The sequence below is a fragment of the Vicugna pacos genome, chromosome 23 (assembly GCF_048564905.1).
Source record: "Vicugna pacos chromosome 23, VicPac4, whole genome shotgun sequence".
Lineage (NCBI taxonomy): Eukaryota > Metazoa > Chordata > Mammalia > Artiodactyla > Camelidae > Vicugna > Vicugna pacos.
In genome coordinates, this window is record NC_133009.1 from 6,188,312 (window position 1) to 6,210,240 (window position 21,929).

The 21,929-nt window shown below is 39.9% G+C and overlaps 1 protein-coding gene across 12 annotated transcripts in view; it reads right to left on the minus strand.

Annotated features, from left to right (window-relative positions):
- Positions 1-3,082: 3,082 nt before the first annotated feature.
- The window catches only part of MDM4 (MDM4 regulator of p53), a 36,426-nt gene continuing 17,579 nt past the window's right edge, over positions 3,083-21,929 (minus strand). For 2 of the 12 annotated variants that reach the window (XM_031689933.2, XM_072948378.1), the window contains exons 6-11: positions 19,720-19,787; positions 18,887-18,986; positions 16,198-16,358; positions 14,790-14,939; positions 13,202-13,282; positions 3,555-11,229 (exon numbers count right to left, since the gene is read on the minus strand). In XM_031689933.2, coding sequence (XP_031545793.1) covers positions 10,657-11,229; positions 13,202-13,282; positions 14,790-14,939; positions 16,198-16,358; positions 18,887-18,986; positions 19,720-19,787 — 1,133 coding nt within the window. In that variant the 3' untranslated portion in view covers positions 3,555-10,656. Of the gene's footprint in view, positions 11,230-11,251; positions 11,598-13,201; positions 13,283-14,789; positions 14,940-16,197; positions 16,359-18,886; positions 18,987-19,719; positions 19,788-21,929 lie in introns of those variants that run through there. The other 10 variants (XM_072948382.1, XM_031689934.2, XM_072948380.1 and 7 more) reach the window with 10 other exon arrangements.

Here is a 21,929-nt window from a genome sequence, read left to right on the forward strand (position 1 = left end):
ACGGATAGTTTATGTGTAACTAGTTAGTCTCCCTAAGCCATGGGAGCCGGGATCGCACTCATCACCTTCACTACTATATCCGCCGCATCTGGAAAGTACAAGATACGTAGCAGTTACTTCATATTTACGGCCCAGGTCGCTCCCAAGCTCTATTTCCATTTCTTTTTATTTTTTATTAAAAAAAAATTGGGGCGAAGGTAATTAGGTTTGTTGATTGATTTTAGTGGAGGCGCTGGGGATGGAACCCAGGCCCCCGTGCATGCTGAGCTACACCCTCCTCCCTCTGTTTCCATGTGAATCTCCTCATATGCACAAAATCAACATATCTAAAACTAAACTCATCATTTTTTCCTACCTCACCACCACCATCAAAAACTACACTTTTATCCATATTCTGTATCTCAATGAATGGCACCACCAGCCACCAACTGCCCAAGCCATCCGTGACCCCTCCCTTTCCCTCACATCCACATTCATTCATTCATGGATGAATCATCCTGTCACTTCCACCTTGATCTCCCTCAAATCCATGCACTTCTTTTGGGCTTTTGGCTCAGACACAATGGTTTTAACTGCTGACTAACTCTTCAATTCTTAGTTGCCTTGGACAGATTAATTTTGCTAAACCTTATATACCTCATGGGATAACAGATGTCAAGTCAGCACATACAAGTATTCAGTAAATGTTGACTATTATTACTCTTTCCAGGCCCAGTGCCGTTGCCTTAGGGGTATTATCATTTCCAGCTTAGCTTGCTGCCACAGCCTAACTGTTCTCCCTGCTTCTGGTTGTAAATGAAAAATACTGCCAACCATATCAGTAAACAAAGAAGGCTGAAGCCATCAAGTCATCAGCGGCTGCCACCACCCCCCAGTGAAGACAAGCCTGCAGCCAGGCCTCTGCAGCCACTCACAATGGTGCCCTCTGAAGGGACTCAGAATTCGAAAGGACAGGACACTGGCCCTAGATAGCCAGGTGCTTGTCAAAGGAATGAATTCAGTGAGCCCAAATGTTTGCTTCCTCCCATACACAGAAAAGCACTAAATTCTGTAACTTGAGATGCCTGGCTTTCCTTAGATAACAAGTAATTTTCCATTGTTCTGACTACCTGGTCTTTGCTGCAAAGCTCCTGTATATCCTAGCTCCCCCCCTACCTCTTCGGAGCAGTGCCTCAGAGCGACCTGAGAGGCTGTCATCCTGGGCTGGAAGGGGTTCGAGTCCTCAGAAACGTCCCCAAATAAAACATAACCCACAACTTTCAGGCTGTGCATTTACTTCAGTTGACATGGTCTAGCCAGCACCCCACTCTGTGACCAACAACGCAACCAGAATGATCTTTCAAACATGCAAATGAGATCATGTCACACTCCTGCTTAAACCCCTTTGATGGCCATCCACTGCCTTCAGGATGAGGTTCAAACTTACTAGCTTGGCGCAACACACCTTCATTACCCGGCCCCCCCAACACTCCAGTCCCAGCTCTCGTCACTTCTCCAATTGCCTCCTTTGCTCCAGTTACATGGGACAACTTCACGTCCCCTAAACAAGCCATTCTCTTACCCGGACTTCTTTCATCTGCTGCTTCCTCCAGCCCATGTGGAAACTGTCTCACGCCCCTCACTTGATTGCTTGACCACAGGCAACTTGAGGGAGCTTCCACACTCACTGTGGTATTCCCAGTGCCAAGCAGGTTTGGCTCATGTTAATGCTTAACAACTATTTACTGAACGAATCTGATTTCTCCTTTATTTTGAAGAGGAAAGAAAGGAAAAGGAAAACATCAATCAAATGAGGTTAGGGGTGGGGATGTACAAGGTTATCCCCGTATCCCCAAACCTGAAAGCTTCCTAATAGCGCCAATACTTGACGCACCTTCAGAGGCTGGATTTGCGTAGGTTCTAGCAAACAGGCACTGACCAGGCGTTTGTCTGCCAACAGCTTAGCTCGCTTACTGGTTTCAGCTTGCCTTCTAGCCTCAAGGCTGCTTTCAACAAGATGATAAATCTGCAGCACCAGCAATAGGATGTAAAAATCCATGAAATAAAACACGGTATGTAGTTTTTATTAAAAAGTAACTTAGACAAAAATTTTTTTTAAAAAGTAACTTAGAGGTCGCAAAGCTTGGAAATGGTTGTGCGGACCAGAAGCTGGCCTCCTCCTCGTCTCTGACGCACTTTTCGGTTTTTGTTTTTTTTTTTAAAACACTGTCCCTGCTCTTTCCTGTATCACTCCCATCCCACCCCACGGCCTCCTCCTACAGGTAATCTATGACCTATCCCTAGGGGACATCATTTGTGTGACAGCCTATGAAGGGTGCTCCCAAAAGTTGTGCAGTGAGCACCAACCTGTGCCGACATCAGCTCAGGACAACTGACCGGATCCCTCCCAAATGGCTTAGCTGTCAGGGCTTGAACTGCTGAAAAGCATGTGGGCAAGTCCACTTTTCTTTGCTATCCCTCCAAAGAACAGAAATTGGGGGCCAAGGCTCAGCTTCAGTGAAGCTCCTGAATGTAAAATGTTGTGCTTTTTTTAATAAAAGCTGAAGTTTCATTAGCTTTTTAAGGCTTTAATTCCCAAAAGTTTAGGAACGCCTGCTAGAGAGCCTAGCAGTTGCTAGGCGTACGCGTGATTAGGGTGTACTTTGTGACACCCTCAGTTCCCTCCTGCACTAGCCCCAACTGAAAAGCACAACAAAATAGTACCCCGCACCTGGTATCTCTTCATATGAAAACTGAATAAAGAGGCAAACCTGTATCTCACCGTGTGAAATCTCTTCAACTGCAAAGAGGGTAGACAGATTGATACTGCGGACTCAGAAGAGTTAGGCACAGGCTTGAGCCTAGAGAGATGGTTTGCCATAAATCACTCTAGATATGCAGGTGCTGTATGTTTTCTTAATTTTCAAGGGGGCTAGCGGGAAAGCTCCACAACTCACTGCCTACCTAGCTAAGTGTTAAAACACACTCTGCAAAATGCTGAGGTTCCTTCAAGAGTGGGAACCTAAAAATGAAATACAATTACTCTAATAGTTAACCATGTTGGTTGGGGGTGGGGAGCAGGGGCGGGGATCAAACGTCACTGTTGATTTTTTTTGTTTGTTTTTTATTGAGGTACAGTCAGTTTACAATGTTGTGTCAATTTCTGGTGTACAGCGCAACATTTCAGTCACATGAACATACATACACTCATTTTCATATTCTTTTTCACCATAAGCTACTATAAGGTATTGAATGTATTTCCCTGTGCCACACAGTATGAACTTGTTTATGCATCTTATATATACTGTCAGTACCTGCAAACCTCGAGCTCAGTTTATCCCTCCCTCTGGCAACCAGAAGTCTGTATTCAGTGCCTGTGCATCTGTTTCTGTTTTATATGTAAGTTCATTTGTCTTTTTCTTTTTAGTTGCTGTTGATTTGAAGTCCAATAACTTCTATTGCAAAAGCCACTCTCTTCATCCCTAAGTCAGACCAAAGACAATACATGAAGACAGAAAACAAGATTTTGCTGTATACAAACACAAGTACATATTTGCCCAATAATGACACCACAAAACAGCAAAATGAAAAATATTTAATACACAAAAGAGCACAACAGAATCAACAGGTATTAAAAGCATCGCATAGTGCAAACCCTCAAAAGCTAACGGAGCTATTACCCTCGATGTGCTTAGAAAGATCAGGCAAGAACTGAATCCGCTCCTCACCTGGTGAACTGGTCAAAGTTATCCTAAACTGCCTTTTCCTTCCCGTTCTATGAAACCACACTCACTTCTCCTGCTGACTGTGACTACCTAATCAGGAAAGCCGCATGTTTCCTGGATACTGACGGCGCATTTGATGCCACCTAGTCAAGTGCATGTAGGACTGAGAATTTTTGTGTATCAAGACCACAGCAAGGCAGCTGTAGCTACCACCAAACTGACACGCACACTTCTCTCAGAACCCAGAGGCGAGCCCTTCTAGACGAGAGCCTCACGCCCAGGGAAGGACAGCTCAGCGAGAGGTGTGGGCAAAAGGACTCAACGTGGCCCTGTGACACAGACACAGAGCGGTGCTGGCGCTCAGCTCCCTGATGTGGGATATTCTGAATATTCACCCCAGAGCTCTGTCTACCAAAACTGCAACTTCTAATATATTCTGCAGGGCAATGAGAGGCTAAGGTTCTCTCTGACACTTAATTCCGACAACAAACTATGAGGTAGAAAGGGTAGTACGAGCACTTACTTCGCAGACGAGAAAAACTGAGGCTTAAAGTCAAGACTGGGGCTCAAGATGGTGGAATCATCTTACTTACTCCTCATCTCCACCCACCAGGCGCTTCACAGCGCCGAGCTCCAGGCTAGGAGTCCTACTCAGGGGCTACGTAAGACATTTACCTCACCAAGTGCTGAGGAAGTCAGAAACATCTCACTCCTCCTTCAAAACATTTTCTACTACTTCCTAAAGAGGGAAAGAAAAAAACCAAATGAGACATTTTGATTCTTTATGAAAAAGGAAGTGGAAAAAACAAGGCAGCTGTGGGGAGAAGAAATAACCCTCCTGTAGGAAGAGGACAGGCTGAGTCAATTTCTTACTGCTGAGACGACAGAGGAACTAAATCCCGTTGCCCCATCACACACACAAGTCCTCAACTCCAAGTTGTTTTTAGCATAGGAACTCTGATGTCACATCTTCCCTCCTTATTGCTAGAATCCACCAAACTCTGCAACAGAAACATTCCCCATGACTGACTGGAAAAGAGGAAGCTTATCTAAAGATAGTACAGTTACAACCATCCAAGGGGTGATACAGAGGCCTTTGGTATAAAAGCAATGTCCAGAAGCAGATGACACTAAAAACTGACACAACATTGTAAACTTACTGTACTTCAATTAAAAGAAAACACATAAATTATTAAAATCAAAGATTCTGCTTTCAGGTAAATGCCTCACAGAAAACAAACAAACAAAAAAAACCATAGATCAAAGTCTATATTGCATCCAAAGCTAACATTTCAAACCTCAAGCAGGTGGCACAGCAATATGCCAACAAAAGCACACGTGGAAGAAGGCAAACTGAACCAACGGGAGCAGCAAAAACTGTATAAGCTGATTTTTCCCAAAGGGCAGGAGAAGCCACCACATGGAATCAGCCTTCATTCACAGTCAATTTTTTAAAATAACAAATTGACTGTTTTTTCTTAAAGGGGGGAAGCATGAAGAGTGAAGTAATGACCTCGCCTACTGTTAACAGGAAAAGCACAAAGAGCGAGGACCACCTCCAGTCCCTGCTGTCTCCTAAAACGCCTGCCCTGTTACAAATGGGAATAAAATGTGGGTTTCGCTTAAAAAAAAAAAAAACCAGAAGTAGATAATAACTTATAATCATTTTGAACTCCAGGGAAAAAAGCGCTACAGTAAAGAAAGAAGTGGAAATGTCTGACATTGAAGAACTTACTGTTTAAAAAAAAAGTCTTGGGATAAGAAATTAGACGCTCTGATAAACTCCGTTATAATGCCAACTTTCAATAAAGCATCTGCAATGACAGCAACTGTTGTGTGAAAGGAATTGCTCTGACAGCGCCATTTGGCCCTTTTTAGAATCCCTGACCTGACAGCACCATTTGGCCCTTTTAAAAATCTTTGACTCATTCTACCAAAAAAGTGAGGAATTCTATCTGCTGTGTTATGCTCCCAGAAGACATTAAATAAAGATGCTGTATGAAGGAAAACAAGATAAAGAAGCATCATCTTGGATTTCAGACAAGCTACCAAGAAATATTAACTTCCTCTTTCTGCACATACACTTCTCTCCTTGTAACATTCCAGTCATTCAAAAGGCTCTCGATAGAGGAACAGTAAACCCAAGTGTACGTTTATTATAGTATTTCCTTTACCAATGCCACATTCACCAATAATGACATTATTTAAGATTGCACATCCATTGCCTCAAAAGATCTCAAAATGCTTACAAGACATCCTCCCACAGGAGAGAAGCGATCTGGTGGCTCCTAAAGAAAGAATATAGCCAGTGGCAAACAAGGAAAGCTCTGTCAACAGGAAGGACGTCCCGAGGCAATCTGGAAAAACTGTCCCCAGATTAGGTACAGGGAGCCACTTGAACCACTACCTTAGATAACCCTCATTTCCAGCTTAGCTTGAGAGTCCTCAGTATTTCTCCTCATGTGCTAAACTGCAACTCAGCTAATCACAAATCTGAGAAATTCCAGCAAAGTAACCTCAGCAGACCTACGGCAGTGCAGAATACCAGACATCTGTAAACACTGTACATGCTACTTTTGGCACGGGGAGAGCCTGCAGGTTCCATTGCCTCGGAAGTGCAGATTCTAAACACATTAACTATGTAAACAAAAGAACGGTTGCTGCTAAATCAAGAACCACGGGAACATCTCCTTTTGATAGATTGAATGGTTGAGAACAATGCTTTCTTTAAAAAGAAGTCTATAGCTATTTTTAGCAAAAGCGTTAATAGTCCTGATAGTGTGTGCACACACGGGTACACCCACAAATGAGAGAGCCATCAAAATGAATTCTTCTTTAGAACACGGGTCCCAACAATTTTAGCAGGTATTTGGCTAAATGGAAAACAACAGATTCACAGTATATAAAGCCATACACTTTCAAAAGTTCATATAAATCTCTGTGGAAAAAAAAACCAAATAGTTGGTTAACAAGTCTCCTCCTTTCAAAAGAGAACCAAGAGGTAACACTACAATAACTGTAGAACCCAAGACTTAACATTCACCAAGTTCTCATTTGTGACTGTCAAAGGAGCCAACAATGCATTGAATTGACATTAAAAAAAAAGATACAAATGATCCTGACCTTTAAAAATAAATTCTTCAAAGAAAATTAACATCTCACAAAGTATTACATACGTGTAAATATACATAAATTATTATTAAAACACAACTGAAATCTTCAAATGCTTGGCAGTGATTCAATCTTAGATAGTTGATGGCGGTGTGGTAGCTGGCCTGGCTGGACACTAATCCATTGTTCAAGCCTAGGATTGGGAACCTATGGACTGTGCGGAAATGTTAGTATCAGTCTAAAGCCTTGATCTAAGATTTTTACAAAGTCTGAATTAAGTATTATATAGAAAGCACACCAAATATAAGTATGGTGTGAGTAGAATGAGTTAACATTAAGAGACAGAAGACATTTTTAGCTGCAACCTAGAAATTCATTGTTTTTCTAAGGATCTGTCATTTCTGCTCTGAACTTTTTGTCTGGGAATAACATGGTCATAAATATTAATTCAAAAAACTAAAATAAGAAATTTGAGACTAATGTGGGATGATTTCATTAATCACAAGTCTATGGTGTGATGCAGTGGAAACGATAAACTTCACTGACACCTGCTTTAACAGCTCCTTTGCTCACAATCAAGACTTCCACCCAAGCATGGCCTACCTACAACTAGGAAGACCATGTAATTTAATGTCCAAATGAAGACATTCGAGAGTAAAGGGGGAGAAAGGGGAGAGACAGAGACAAACTGGATAGGATGCTAAAAAACAGGGGTGAACTGGCACTGTCCCCAGAATACCAGAGCATGTGACCACCCCAAGTACGAAACAAATGGTAGTGTCTGGAAGTCAAGAGTTTCATCATCACATAGCAGTAAACTATGAAATCTTCACCTACAAAACATGTCCTGCTTACCTGTACCGCAGTGGCATTGAAAAAACAAAAACAAAGTCAAAAACAGATCAAGAAGATGGCTTAGATTCCTGCAGGCAAAGAATTGCTCTGATAGTTCTATTGGGCCCCCCCCCTTTTTTTTAAGGATCCCTGACCCATCCTACCCCAAAACAGGAGGAATTCTACCTGCCTTGCTATGCTCCCAGAAAACATTTAATAAGGATCCTGGATGAAGGAAAATGATCTGCAGAAGCAGCATTCTCGATTTCAGATAAGCTACCAAGAAATATTAACTACCTCCTCCTGCAGATACATTTCTCTGTAACATTTCAGTCATTCAAAAGGCTCTTGATAGAGGTACAATAAACCCCAGTGTACATTTATTGTAACACTTTCAGCTCAAATGCACAGCTTGGGATCTTCTAAGCAAAGTACTTGATGCTAATAGGGACCATAAAAAGTCAGGTGAGCCAAGGGGAAAATAAAGTTGTGTAGCATAAGAGGTTCTGCCCTAGGCAAGGATGCACCAAATTAGCACCAAATATCTACAAACACAAATAAAATTTAATATTTTTTCTCATTTAAGTTTTCTAAAAACTATGACTTTATATAGGAGGAACCAGAGGGTACAAGTGCAGATCCCCTACTCTCCCTGCTCCTCCTTTAAGTTATTACTTGCAAAAGCACTTCACTGGCAAAAATGAAACAAAATTAAAGACTATCAAACTATTATGAATAGGTTAGTGGTGAGGGGTGGGGAAAAGGATAGAAAGTAATTTAACTTTCTGAATTTTTAGAGCATTATCCACGGTCTAACAAAACACTGAACTCCAAGGACTGGTTCTACTTACTGCAGGGGAAAGTCCTTGTCCCGAGTGCCTGAAGAGAGCCAGAGACCGAGCCTTATTCCCCAAGAAGTTCGGAACAAAACTGGAGAAAAGAGGTCAGGTTCCTCTGCTCCCTTTACTTGTCCTCCCAGTGGGAGGAGTAACTTAGCTGATTATATAAGACAGCCTGACATTTACTGAGCCTTGTCTCTTTGGGGAGAAAGGGTTACGGTCTGTTCTCTCCAAAGTCCTATTTTGGCTACAAGTCATAGTCTCCAATATTTTAAGGTTGCTAACAACATATTCATTGTGGAAAATTCAGTAAGCACCACCATTATAATATTCAACAAATAATCAGAAGGAAGTAGCATGGTTTACACATTTCTTACAAGAGGCCTGGATTCCAGCAAGAGCTTTATCACTAGCTGTGACTCAGCAGTCATTTAACTTCTTAGCTTACGTGCAAAATGAAGGGAGTAAATGAGTGCCTTCTAGTTTTAAAATTCTCTAACAAAACTTCCCCTCTAGAAATTAAATATCATGCTAAATGAAGAGATCTTGTTCCATCTACTTCCTGTACCTAGAATTCTCTCTAGGGCACGGCAGGACTTCCAGAAGTGTGGTCTGTTGATCACTTTGTCAGCTTCCAGAAACACTTGTTCAAATGGAAATCCCTGGCCCAGACCCCTCAAGGATCGAAGAGGGGGCTGTGTCGGGGGGAGTGGTGTGTGTGTTTGTGTGTGTGTGTGTCTTCAAAATAACTATATTCATTCATACACCATGACTTCCATAGGGAAAGTATCTTCCATATCTTCAATTTCCTTATGTATTACCCTAAGATTTATGTGCTCAGATAAGGCCTCTTGAGAGCTATCATGTCTCTTAATTACCTTCCTTTTCACAACTGCCATAGTCCCTATTTTCAAAAGAAAGGCTGCCTTTCATGCACCTAGAAATCTTACTATGGGGCATTGCCTCAGAAAGTTAAAAAACCTCTACAGGCATCAAACAAAAAGACGAGAAACCCCTAGAGGACTCCCAAGAAACAATGGGGACAGAGAGCAAAGAGAGCTTTGGTCAAAAACTCTTACAACTGTCACTGAGAAGACTGTGCTATCAATGTATGTAACGCATTTAATCGAATTAAAAATGAAGTCAATATTTTGATTCAAAGTGAAGTCTGATTTGGCTGACTATAGTTTTATAGTGAGAGCAGGCTTTGCCAGTGTATATGACAGTATTTTTTTCCTATAAATTCAATCAGTTAAATCTATAGCTATAAGGTTTTGCCAAAAAGATCTCCAAAGAACATCCACAATATATCGGATAGTACACCCTCTGCTTAGTACTTAAACTTATTTTTAAAATTTAGGTGTCAAATTAACATGTGCAAAAAGAAAACCAATCGAAGGTGAGAGCCATGAAATGCTGGAGGGCCTGCCTGGGAAGGGGCATGACGGGACATCCGGAGGCGACAGAAACGCTCCGTTGCTTGGTTTGGGTGGCTACTCAGATGCCAACAATTCATCAGAAGGCAACACTTTATAATTTGTTAATTATACTTCAATTTTTTAAATGGGCAAAAGGTTATATATACTTTCTCAAAATTCTTTTTTGGGGTATGTTAGCAAAACTGTCTGATACCATTTGTTTTAGGCACACATGGAAGAAATTTCTTGTTTTTCTAGATTTTACAAAAATTTTGGTTCCTCTGAACCATGCGGCCTGATTGCAACATAAAATGATCTACAATACTACATAACTTGACTAATCAAATACTTCTGTTTTTCACTGTCGGCTTTAATATTTTTCTAATAGCTGCCTTGAATTTTCTGCTTAAGGACATTTCCTAAAGAAACAATCTTCAAATAATTTGGTAAATAAATGAATGAATTTCCGTTTGTACTGGCAGCTGCTCCCTCCCAGACCCTCATCTTTGGGACAGAATGAAGTGATTAACTTATCTTTTCATGTTAATGGAGTCTCCAAATTGACACTCCAGTTCTAAAGAACTAATTCTCAACTTCTGTATAAGTTTAGAAGCAAAAATAGCCTGGAACACAGATTTTTATGTGAATAAATAAAAGTAGCCAATGGGTCACACTGCACAGAGAAGCTCAGCAATGAAACTTTGATAAGACTTAGCCCTGTTAAAAGGTCTCTGCAATTCATCGTTTCAGCTACGCTATAAAAACCTTAATAACCAGCTGAATCTCCTTCTTGCAAATCGGACACGAAGCCCCGGACTTCTTTAACCTCCGGGCACAATGAAAACAAGTGACAAGATGGCCTGTCCTCCCATGAATGATGTTTCCGTCTCGTGGTCTTTTCTCACACAGACTACACGGCTTCAAGAGATTCTGGCAATCCTCTGTGTTTTCTGTGTCTGTCCTCTGTTCAAAAAGGTTATCTGGTTGTTCTCCCATGCTTGATACGGTCTCTTGGCTTTCAGAACTGTGAGCCAAATCCAAGAATTCCACCGAGTTGCACGGATCAAAAAGTTTGGGGTTTTCTTCCTTTACGTATGTATCTTTAGGTCGAACAACTGGGGCCGATATGGTTCTTCTGCAGTCAGGGACATCAATTCCTTCACTCTCCTGCTTTTCCGGTATGGCAGTGATATCAGATGTGGAGAGAGAATGGGTTAACTTAGAGCAATCTGAATACCAATCCTTCCTCAAGGCCCAGCAACGAAAGCAGTACCTCTTGCTTGGAGAGTTAAATTTCTTGCACTCAGTACACTGCCACTCGTCCTACAAAGACAAGTGCCGCCAATTAATACTCACTCGGTGGTGAACAGGACTCCGAGACAAAGGGAGAGCAGGCCGCTCCTCAGCACCTCACACTAAGCTCGCACACGTGCGGACGCTCCACAGCAGTGGTCCAGCCGAGAATCTGAACAAATCCTATAGCTCTGTGTAAGCAAGTCCTGAGAAGTTTTACAATGACAGCAACACAACTGCCATCTCAAGCCAAAATATGATGTAGCTGTCTTTAAAAAAGTTAAATGCCTTTAGCTTCCCATCTAGTCTGGGTGGAATTTACATTGCTTGCTCTTCCCCACTGCCTTCCTTTTAAGTCATTTCTCTTTGGACAACTTACTCTTTTATTGAGCAAGAAGCTAAAGAATGAAGAAGAGATAATACTCGGTCACTCTTTACTAGTTAAGAAATGTTGTAAAATTTGTCAAAAAGGAAGCTAAAATTGAAATGAGATTTGAAAACTACTAAATTTACTCACGCTCCCTCACTGCTCTCAGTATCACAGGTACCTTGTACGCTTACGTCACATTCTCTGAAAAAATTAATGTTCTTGTCCTTGAATGCCAAGTAATGTTTTTCTTACTTCTCCATATTCAAATTAGGAGACACTAGAGCTTGATGAATTTTAAATGCCTTGCTTAATGCACAGGTAGCTCCCTGGAAGAAGTCAAGAGCATTTAATGTGGATAACTGCCTGGCTTTGACAGGGTCAAGGACTTGACACACCCTGACTTGACTACTTTCAGAACAAAGGCCAAGCACTTCAAGTTTAGAAGTCGTAACTCAATTGTCTGCACCAAGAGGCAGGGACACAACCACCTGTTAAACTAGGATGTTCTGCAGAGAGCTACAAAACATTCTTCCCAGTTTAAGACCCTCAGATCTCACTCGAAATGTTTTACAAATACTCAAAGGAACTTCAAAAAGATTTGGAATTAATAATTGATGGTGTGTCACATCTAAATGGCATCATTTTTCTTTTTCAGTAGTACATAAAATAATAGGGCTTATTAAATTCCATGGCATCTCTGAATTGATAAAATACAGTCTATTTGCCTAATAGGTTTTCTGGGCCCATGCAGTCTCAGAAGCGTGATTAAGAAGGAAACACTTATCTCTGCTATTTGTATTATGGTCATGAACACTTAATGGACCAATATATCCAACTTTATTACTTAGCTACAGACAGACAAATAATTTGCAATGAATTACCATAATGGTCAGCAGTGGTGGGATGGGAGATGGGGAGCAGGAGCAACACCAGAGACCACCTAAGATTTTTATATCCCCAAGGAGCAAAATGTAAAACCAACCCCTTCCTTATCCTTCCCCCCCACCATTCTTCCCACAGCGAGTCAGAGTTAGCTGAGGGAAGTACTAAAAGGGAGACGAGGAACTAGCATGAAAAGAGAAAAGCAAAGTACACACCTGAGTCTCAACTTGAGTTGCCAACTGGCAGTAAGTCCGTACCTGTCACCTAACAGCTGATACTCAATCTTCATTTCTTAGCCCTCCACTAACATAAACCCGCGTGGAAATTAAGCCCTTTTCCATTTGTTTCTATTTAAGAAAGCACTGAACGTATTATTTTTATACTTGACAAAGAGTTTTAGAGAACTTACAGGTCTGCCTTTGGGATTAGAGGCGTTTAGTGGGAAAAGCAGGACAGGACTACTCTGAATAACTGTGTATCTACTGCATACGTTCAAAGAGCTTTGACAGCAGGGAGAAAGGCACATGGAGAGGCATTTAAGTCATCCCTTTTCAACATAGGGAAAGGGTCAAATCGACTCATCCTCCTCTCAAAATCCAATAAAAATGTCTAACAAGAGGCAAAGAAACCCACATCTCTACCTAGGAAAGGGAACTGGAAACGGGGGAGGTGGACACAAGTGAACTGCTGGAACACTGACACCTGAAGACGCAGGTGGTGTAAGACAGCTCTTTTACTAGCGATTCGTACCTCAGAGGTAACTTCTACATCAGTCTCATCACTTATGGACTTGGAGTCCTCAAGGTCATCATTTTTCCCCACTTCAATCACCTGCGAAGGCAAAGACGTCTCATTAGTAAAGTTCATCTATCTCGGATGAGGCTGTTACCTGAAAGCAGAAGAGACAGAAGAGCTTCAGCTTAAAACTCACATTCTGCTCCCAGCACCAGCACTTAAAAAGGAGACAGCTCAGATGGGAGACCGAAAACATGATTCTGCACACACCTAGCTGGCATTTCAATAGAATAAATGACTGAGAAGCACCCAAGAAGGGTTACCAAATATCTTCTGCATTCAGAAGGGAGGTTCCCAAATTTATGAATTTAAATAAACAACAGAGTACAAGTTATTAAATGTGGAATGTTTTTATCTTGAGACTCTAGATAGGCATTCACAAGAATAAAACAGGATTACATGAGAAAATGGAAGTCAAAAAACCACTATTTAAAATAAAGAACTTAAATGTGAAGAACGAAAATAAAGTACTGTAAAATTTTACTTTTCAAATTCAAAAGTAAAGCTAGTTACGTGATACACTGGCTGTCCTGGAAAAACATGCCCGTGGACCAGAAACAAAAAGCCAGAAATGTGACAAGTGTCTTCTAAATTTTGAAATTTAGAATTTAAAATTCTAGAAATTAAAACCCCCATTATGTGATCCAGTGAATGAAATAAAACTCACTTATGACAGAATTACGGACCTCTGGACAGCAACTTTCTCACAGAAGTTCAAGTATTTGAAGTCCTATGTCTCTCCACAGAAGTTTCCAAATGTCACCTTTGTCTTCCTATTCTACCCACATGCACTCCCTCCCACTGCTACCCAGAAGTAACTAGTCCTCAAAAACCAAGCATCTACCTGTCTACCGCAGACACAGCAGGGTAGCCCTCAGGAATACAAAGTACTATGAAACGCCCTTAAATTAAAAGGATGACCCAACTGAGGTCTGTTTTTTGCTGTATTTATTCAATGGATATTTACTGAGAATCTTCTGTGTCTGCACCGGATCTGCTACCCAGGATCTTCTGAGATTTGAGCACGTGCTTGTATGACTCTTCACCTTGGTGCGAGCGCACCATGTGCACTCTGAGTTCTAACCCCCTTCTTTCTCCTTATTTAAAATTCTAAAATTTGCAGGAAGAACTCATCTGTCTGTTTCTATTTAGGTATAAAGTGGTTATGGAAGCTACTGAAATGTCTAAGAAAGAAAGATTTTTTTTCCTACAGGCTGCTGTGGACATTTAGAACTTTGCCTTGTTAGCAAAGCAAGGTCTCCAGAAAAAAAAAAAAAAAAAAAAAACTCCACAATGAGTGATAGCACAGGCAGGAAAGGGTAGCTTATTTGCTTCTAACAAAGTAGGAGCTTTACTCATAAAGTCCTATTCTATTTTTAAGACAGACTTAGTTAACTTAAAGTCAGATATAGAAAAATATTAAAAAGTAAAAAGGGGGAATTACATGAGTCATTTGTTACACAAAGGGTCAGGTCACCAGATTTGAACAGATTATACTATATGCATGTAAATACAGCCAACATGAGACTTTTCCACAACATACCTTTTTGTCTCTCACCTTCCCTATTTCTTCACTTGTTTGTTCCGTATCGGCAGCTTCAACTTTTATTCCAACGCCGAACTGCTCTGATACCGACTCATTCAAAAACCACAAGTCATCTGTGGTGTCTGAAACAACGGCAGTACCTACATCCTAACAGAAAAAAACAAACCTAAGTTTTTATAGTCAGAGGTTTATCAGAGATGTTGAATCAACGTAAATGAACCCAAAACACAATGTCCTCACACATCTCCAAAGAATGCCTACCCTTTCTTTAACAGGTTACTTGGCACCTACTGTGTATAAACTAATGGGTGGATGCAAGGGCACCTAGCAAAGGATTTTCTATTTTAACAGTAAATCAGGCAGAACAGCTGAGAAACAGTACTGAAGAATTTAAAAGCTAAAAGCTCATAGTTGCTCAACTAAAAGAGAATCCATTCCCTACATTCCTTTCTATGGACGGCACTCTGAGAACCCAGGAAACTTTCTATTAATTGCGACATATTCTTTCCTTTAATAGTCAATGATCTTTATTAAAGAAATATAAGAAATACTGATTGTAACTCAAATCTTCTGTCCTTTCTGAATTTTTAAAAAAATTATATTGAGGCAAAGTTGGTATATAACATTCCCTTCTTAATTCTTGAACAACTTTAAACATAACTTTCTGCATTCATCTATGAACACTTTATGACATATTTTTCTACAATGTTCACGAGACAACCATTATTTCGCCACTGTTGTATGTCCATTAATTTACTGAACAAATACTACTTATGCATCAGATACTGTTCTAGGTACTAGGCCACAGAATAAAGTGGTCAGTAATACAAAAGCCCTGACTTACATTTCGGTGGGGTCAGACAACAGCTACATAAACAAAATATAGTAACAGCTTTACAAAGTGAGAAGCGCAACGGAGACTCCAGAAGAGCCAGACGGTGCCACCTTGAATGAGGGGATGGCAGTGGAAGCAACAAAAGCAGGCAGTTAGATTTCAGGTGTTTTACATAAACAGCTGATAATCTGAATGCAGCACATGACAGAGAAACAACTCAGTGATATCCCTTGATAATGGCTAGAATAACCACGTAGAAGCTAGACTTACGAAGAAGGAAAGGCTGAACAGGAGTGTTGCTGCGAAAAAAAAAATCAAGTGTTTGCTTTGAACGTGTTAAAATGTCAGATCATCTAAGTGTTGAGCAGACAGCTGGATAGGGAAGCTGAACACTGAGGAGAGAGGTCAGGGCTGGAGACACAGATTTAGGGCTCATACGTATGCAGATGGTACTTAGAAGTCATAGCACCAAACGGGAATTCTTAGAGGATGCAATGTACGGTCACAAGTAACCCAGAATGTTACTCTTTCAAAAGAAAAAAGAAGTTCCTCTTCAAACATGAAACTTACCTGATTCGTCTGTAAATCAGTCGAGCCATTACTTCTAGGTGTATAGTTGTTTCTCAAGTTTCCTAAAAACCACCAAGGCAAGCCAGCTACATCCCACTCCTCAAGCCCAAGATCCAGCCTTGATGTCGCATCTTGGGTTAAATTTTCTAACAAGTCTTTATCTACAAAAGTCAAATGAAAAGGATGATAGCTGTGTACAAAACACTGAAGAATCAAGGCTCTCTTTGTAACACTTACAACCTCTCTATAAGACAGGTAAAAAGAAATTCCTCTTCTCAGTACGAAGGAATCAGAAATCAAATACCTGTCCCAGCTGCAGAGCCTAAATCTCCTTCCTCCCATTTAGGCTACAATAGCAACAAGTGACACTGGAGGTAATTCATCAAGAAATTTCAACTCTGAAAGCATCCAAACAATGACACTGTTTTAAAAGGATTTCTTTTTTTTTGTTCTTTAAATTTAAAAATTTTTAAACTTTTTTTTGTTAGTTTGCATGCTTACTATTTTAAGTTTTTAAAGCAGATTTATTTATTTTTTGAAGGGGGGAGGTAATTAGGTTTATTTAGTTCCTTATTTTTTTAATGGAGGTACTGGGGATTGAACCCAGGACCTTGTGTATGCTAAGCATGTGTTCTACTGCTGAGCTGTACCATACTCCTTCACAAAAGGATTCCTAAGGGGTCACTTAGTGGCATTTTAAACAGCCCTACCACTGTAATAACTAACTAATGACTTGCTTTAGTACATGGTGCCTGACAGTGGCTTGATCTAGTGGACTGTAAATGGTGATGGCACAGTGGTCCAACCTTTGAGATAGAAGCAAGGCAGTACAGACAATAACACACAATCATAAAGCTGTCAAGGCAGCGTCACTGGTACCACATATTTTCAAACACTTCTCAATCATTCATGTATTTCAATAGTAACAACAATTACGAAATACTGAACTCTACACTGTCCAAATAAATATACACATATGCCCTTTCTGAATCAATGGGCTCTTCTGGAGTTAAAATATCTTAAAATACCTTAAAATCTAGAAATACTGCAAATCCAAAACATACTAAGGGCCACGTGTTCCAAAGAGAAGATCTCACGTTGGACATCTAAATGATATTCAAGGGAGTTACTAACATAACCTTGTTGCTATCACATGAGATTCTCTTCCTTCCCACCGTCCAATCTTTTTTGTTGTGCTTTATTCTTTTCCTACTTTCTTACTGTCCTCTACCTCTTCCCAATGCACTAGGTATGCCAGTGCCAACCATGGGTGTCTAAATATGCTAAGGCACACATGGTTGGAAAAACGTCTGCAATAAATGGACCCCTGTCAGAGCAAAAGGTTACCCTATCTACTTACAAATTATGTTGATCCTGCCTATTAAAAGGCATACCTGTGTTCAGGGAAACTAACTACTTTTTACTTACTCATTGCTGAAATTATGAGAAACCTAATTTCTGAGATGGTGCCACATTAAAGTTATCTTCAACTATTTAAGCTCTATAACCTCCTATGAAGGGAATGAAAATAGGCCATCCTTTCTACATACAAAAATTCTGTCCTTTCTACCCATACACTTCCCTAAAAATACTAAGCTATTTATTCTCAAAATTTACATCAGAAACTACATAGTCTCTTGAATTCACTGTTCTTGTATTTTAAACAGCCTTCTGAGTAGAAAATATGCAAGGATCTGTATTTAAAGAAACTAAATTATATATTTAAGACCCTAAAGACTGGAATAAGCTCCAAGGTAACTAGGCAGCCCAAAATTCAATTTATATTCAAATGCAATTTGAAGAAAACAATCCAGCATGATAAATAGATTAAATTTTAATTTAAACATTTAAAACAATTTTCAGCAGCATAACTTTCCAGGATGCTGCGAGAGGTCTAACCTGCCAATTTTGCAGGTGTGAGTCAGGTACCTACACTAGAAACCATCGTGCCGTAACATTCCTTTCGGGAACTTTTGATTTTACAGATATTTGCAGCAAGTTTTAGGAAACATTTTATAAAGCAGAGTTTGGGGAAAACTTCCAAAACGTTGATCAGCTCACTTAAGTTGACCATACCTAGTATGAATGGCAAAGATCTAACGACCACTATCCAAGTGTGAAGGAGCCACTAGGCTTCCAACGTCTCACTCTTGGCTCTGAGCTATTAAGCACATTTTACCATCTTTGCAAACTTCCAAAGTATATAAAAAGTAGCTTTTGCCTCAAGCGCACAAATAAAAATAAAAATTCTGCCCAGATCAAATCCGTACAGGGGTGTCAAGACTTAAAAGGCCAAGGCAGCTCAATCACCAGGCGGCAAGCTCATAAATGGGTAGCTCTCTTCTGTTAGCATGCCAGCTAAAGGGTCTTGCCCCATCGCAGTCATCGCGGGTTGCTAACAGAGCACTACCATCTCCTTCAAAGCTATAGTGGTGACTAGGGTGAGAAAAGAATGGTTTTCAGAAAAGAATGAGAAATGAGTATGACATACTCCCCTCCTACTTCACATGCAAAGAAACAGCATTATTATTTTTTGAGTTCTCTATATCATGGTCTTAATTACAGCTGGGGCTTAATACAGATAGATAGCATTTCTAAAAATCACCACCAAAAACGGAAGGGAGAGAGGGAGGAAGAGGGAGGCAGAGAGAAAGAGAGAAAGGTCTACATGGCCTTAATCCAAACTTACCTTCTCTAGAATTTCTGCACTTATGCTGTGAGGTAGGCAGCGTGGGAATATTGCCTTCTTCAGTTCTTTTCCTGGAGTTGGAACTTTCCTCTACACTTTGCTGAAAAGAAGGAAAGGTGTCCATCAGTGCAGGAGAAATGACTGCGACCAGGGGATGTAGCAGTTCCACTCTGGCTCACCAGTTAGTGTGCGACACAATGGGTTACGCACAAGAAAGGAAAACTCTGGAGTTCACAACAGTCATCAAATAAAAGCAACACCTCTCCTCAACCCAATGTGAGCAGAGCTGGGAGAATCCCAAACCTGGGGTAAAAAAATCTGCACAAAAGGCCAAGATCTACTATTAAAAACAGGCTATCAATATGAAGTCTTTAGCCTACTACAAAATTAGGCGTAACTGAGAAAACATGTGAAACCCTAGCCATATACCAAGATGATCATAAAGTTTTCCCAGGTTTGGGAAGCTTTAAGAAACGGCCTGACATGAACTTAATTGCAACAAGCCTGTTAAAATCTAATACAGCAATTTCCTCAAACACCTACGTACATACAACACCACACACTCACACACAGGCACACACAAACCCCAAAGAAAATGCAACTGGAAGAACTGAAGATCAGAAGTGCTACATCCCAAAGAAAGATTCAGAGACTGGAACTCTGTTATGGGCAGAACAGAGAAGGTTGACTCTGTCCCTGGTCTGTGAACTCCCAAGAACCTTTCTTGTTAAAGTCTTACCAGATTCAAGGAAAGGTCTTGGGAGTCCAAGATCATAGGTACAGAGAAGGGGCCACTCTGTACAACAAAAGAAGTCACCGTGTGGTGGTTTTACCTTCAGCTGGTCTTGACCTGGAATATCCATACTGTGATCCTGTGCGAGAGCGAGAGTCTGAGCAGCATCTGGATGGCAAGTAAAACAAAAGGGAAACCTTCCCTGGTAATAGCCATTCTCTCCACACAAAAAGGACCTCAGCAAACAACCCTGGAGCCAGGTTAGGTCCCTAAACATGTACTTCTCCACTGTGGCTGTACAAGGCTCTCATCCAAAAGGAAAGGAAAAAAATCAAAACTAGTAAAAATGGCACAGACCAAGAGAGGCTATATTCAAAATATACCATCAAAATATCATCTGAGGAAAAAGGAAGAAAAATGACTAAAAAAAGGTTCTTCCACAGCACCCTTTCAAATTTTAATATAAAAAGTGATTCCAAACAGGGAATAATGGAGAGTATTTTATCATCTCTTCCTATAGGTGTATTTCTAAATTTGCCTAACTTAGGCAAAACAACAAAAAAAAAATTGGCTTTTTAATTTAATTTTTGTTTCAAATGTTAAAGTTACACAGGATTATGAAATCTGAAAAATCTGGAATTTTTCCCACTTGCTTTATGACATCCTCATATAAACTTACGTTCTAAGTGTCAATGATGATTTCACAGTTTAAATTCCCATCACATGAATACAGATGAATTTTTTAATCAACAAATCTTATTTTTCTCAGTTCCTATAAACATTTCCTAAGAAGGAAGAGGAAGCAGATAGTTTTTCTTAAGGTCAATAAAAAGAAGCAAAGAAAACAATAACTTAAGAGAAATTTTGAGAGAAATGAATCTCAAAGCCTTAAAAATTTTTCAAGCAGAACAGAAGATGAAAACTTAAGCTACAGGAAAAGAACAAGATGCAGAAAATTGAACAACGTGGATCATTCACTATATGAGGCCATATGTAACTATATGCATCCAGATAAATCTATCATGGACTGGTTCAGCAGCTACTATAAAGTCCAGAAGTAAGACACTTATGGAAAATGTCATCCTCGTCCAATAAAGACGGCTAGAGAAAGAATTCAGATTCTACAACTGGTCTGACAACTCAGTTGTTTTGCACAAAGCAAGCATTTTCAACATTGTAATTACAGAGTATTATTTCTAGAAGCATTTTTATAGATAAATGGAGATACTGAGATGTTAAAGAGCCAGCATTTTCTGACCACAGTGGTCTTCAAAGCTCAATTAATATACAATGCAGATGAAGCATTTCTTTAGTAAAGGAATTCAACTTCTGTCACTTCTAGTTCTAAAGACTAACTGCCTTAATTAGGTTAAAACAATTAGAAGCAAAAAGAAATTGTAGGGGAAAGCTACAGTGTAAAAAGGAATTTTAAAATAAACTGAAAACTTGTCATATATATTTTATTTTATTAGAACAGATGTGGAAATTTAAAGACATGATTTATAAAGATTCATCTTCACTTCAAACAATGGCATTTTCTTCAACCATCAAAATAAAAGGTTTATCTCATTTGCAAAGGTATAAAACAGTTGATATGGAAAGCACTTTTCTCACTTGTCCCTTCAAATAAAACACATGCAACTCAATTTATGAAGCACAGAAACAGCCAACCATTAGCAATAATGGGAGTTCATTCAGAACAGACAATCAATCAAAATTACTGTGGGGGTAATTTCCTGGTTTTGATCATTGTATCATGGTTATGTAAGATGTTACCATTTGGGGAATCTGGGTAAAGAGAACACAGACCTCTCTTTTTAATACCTTTGCAACTTTTTTGTAGGTGAAATTATTTCGAAGTGATCAGTTAAAGAACAAAGAAAATATTTAAAAGATTTAACATTCTGATTAAAATAAAAGTGTTAAAAAATTAATTGGGCAAATTCTGTTACAAGAAAGGGTTAAGGAGACATCAGCATGTGGCACAAAAGGAAGAGCACAGACTGGCCCATCAAAAACATCCGCTCTACCTATCAGCAGCACCTCACCTTGGACAAATTACTCATTCTACTGGAGGGGGGAAAAAACCAAAACCTCAACTCTCCATCTCCAGACCTTCCTCACAGGGCTGTTGTCGGGAAAAACTGAAATGTTTGTTACAGAAGTGTTCACCTTACTATCTGGCATGTTAAATTCTGCTGAAGGAGTGCAAGAAAGAAAATGAGAGTAAGAGTGAGAATTATACCCACTCTAGATATTCAGAGAACAGATAATCAGAAAACAAATTTTGCTGAAAGAGTAGATCAGCAA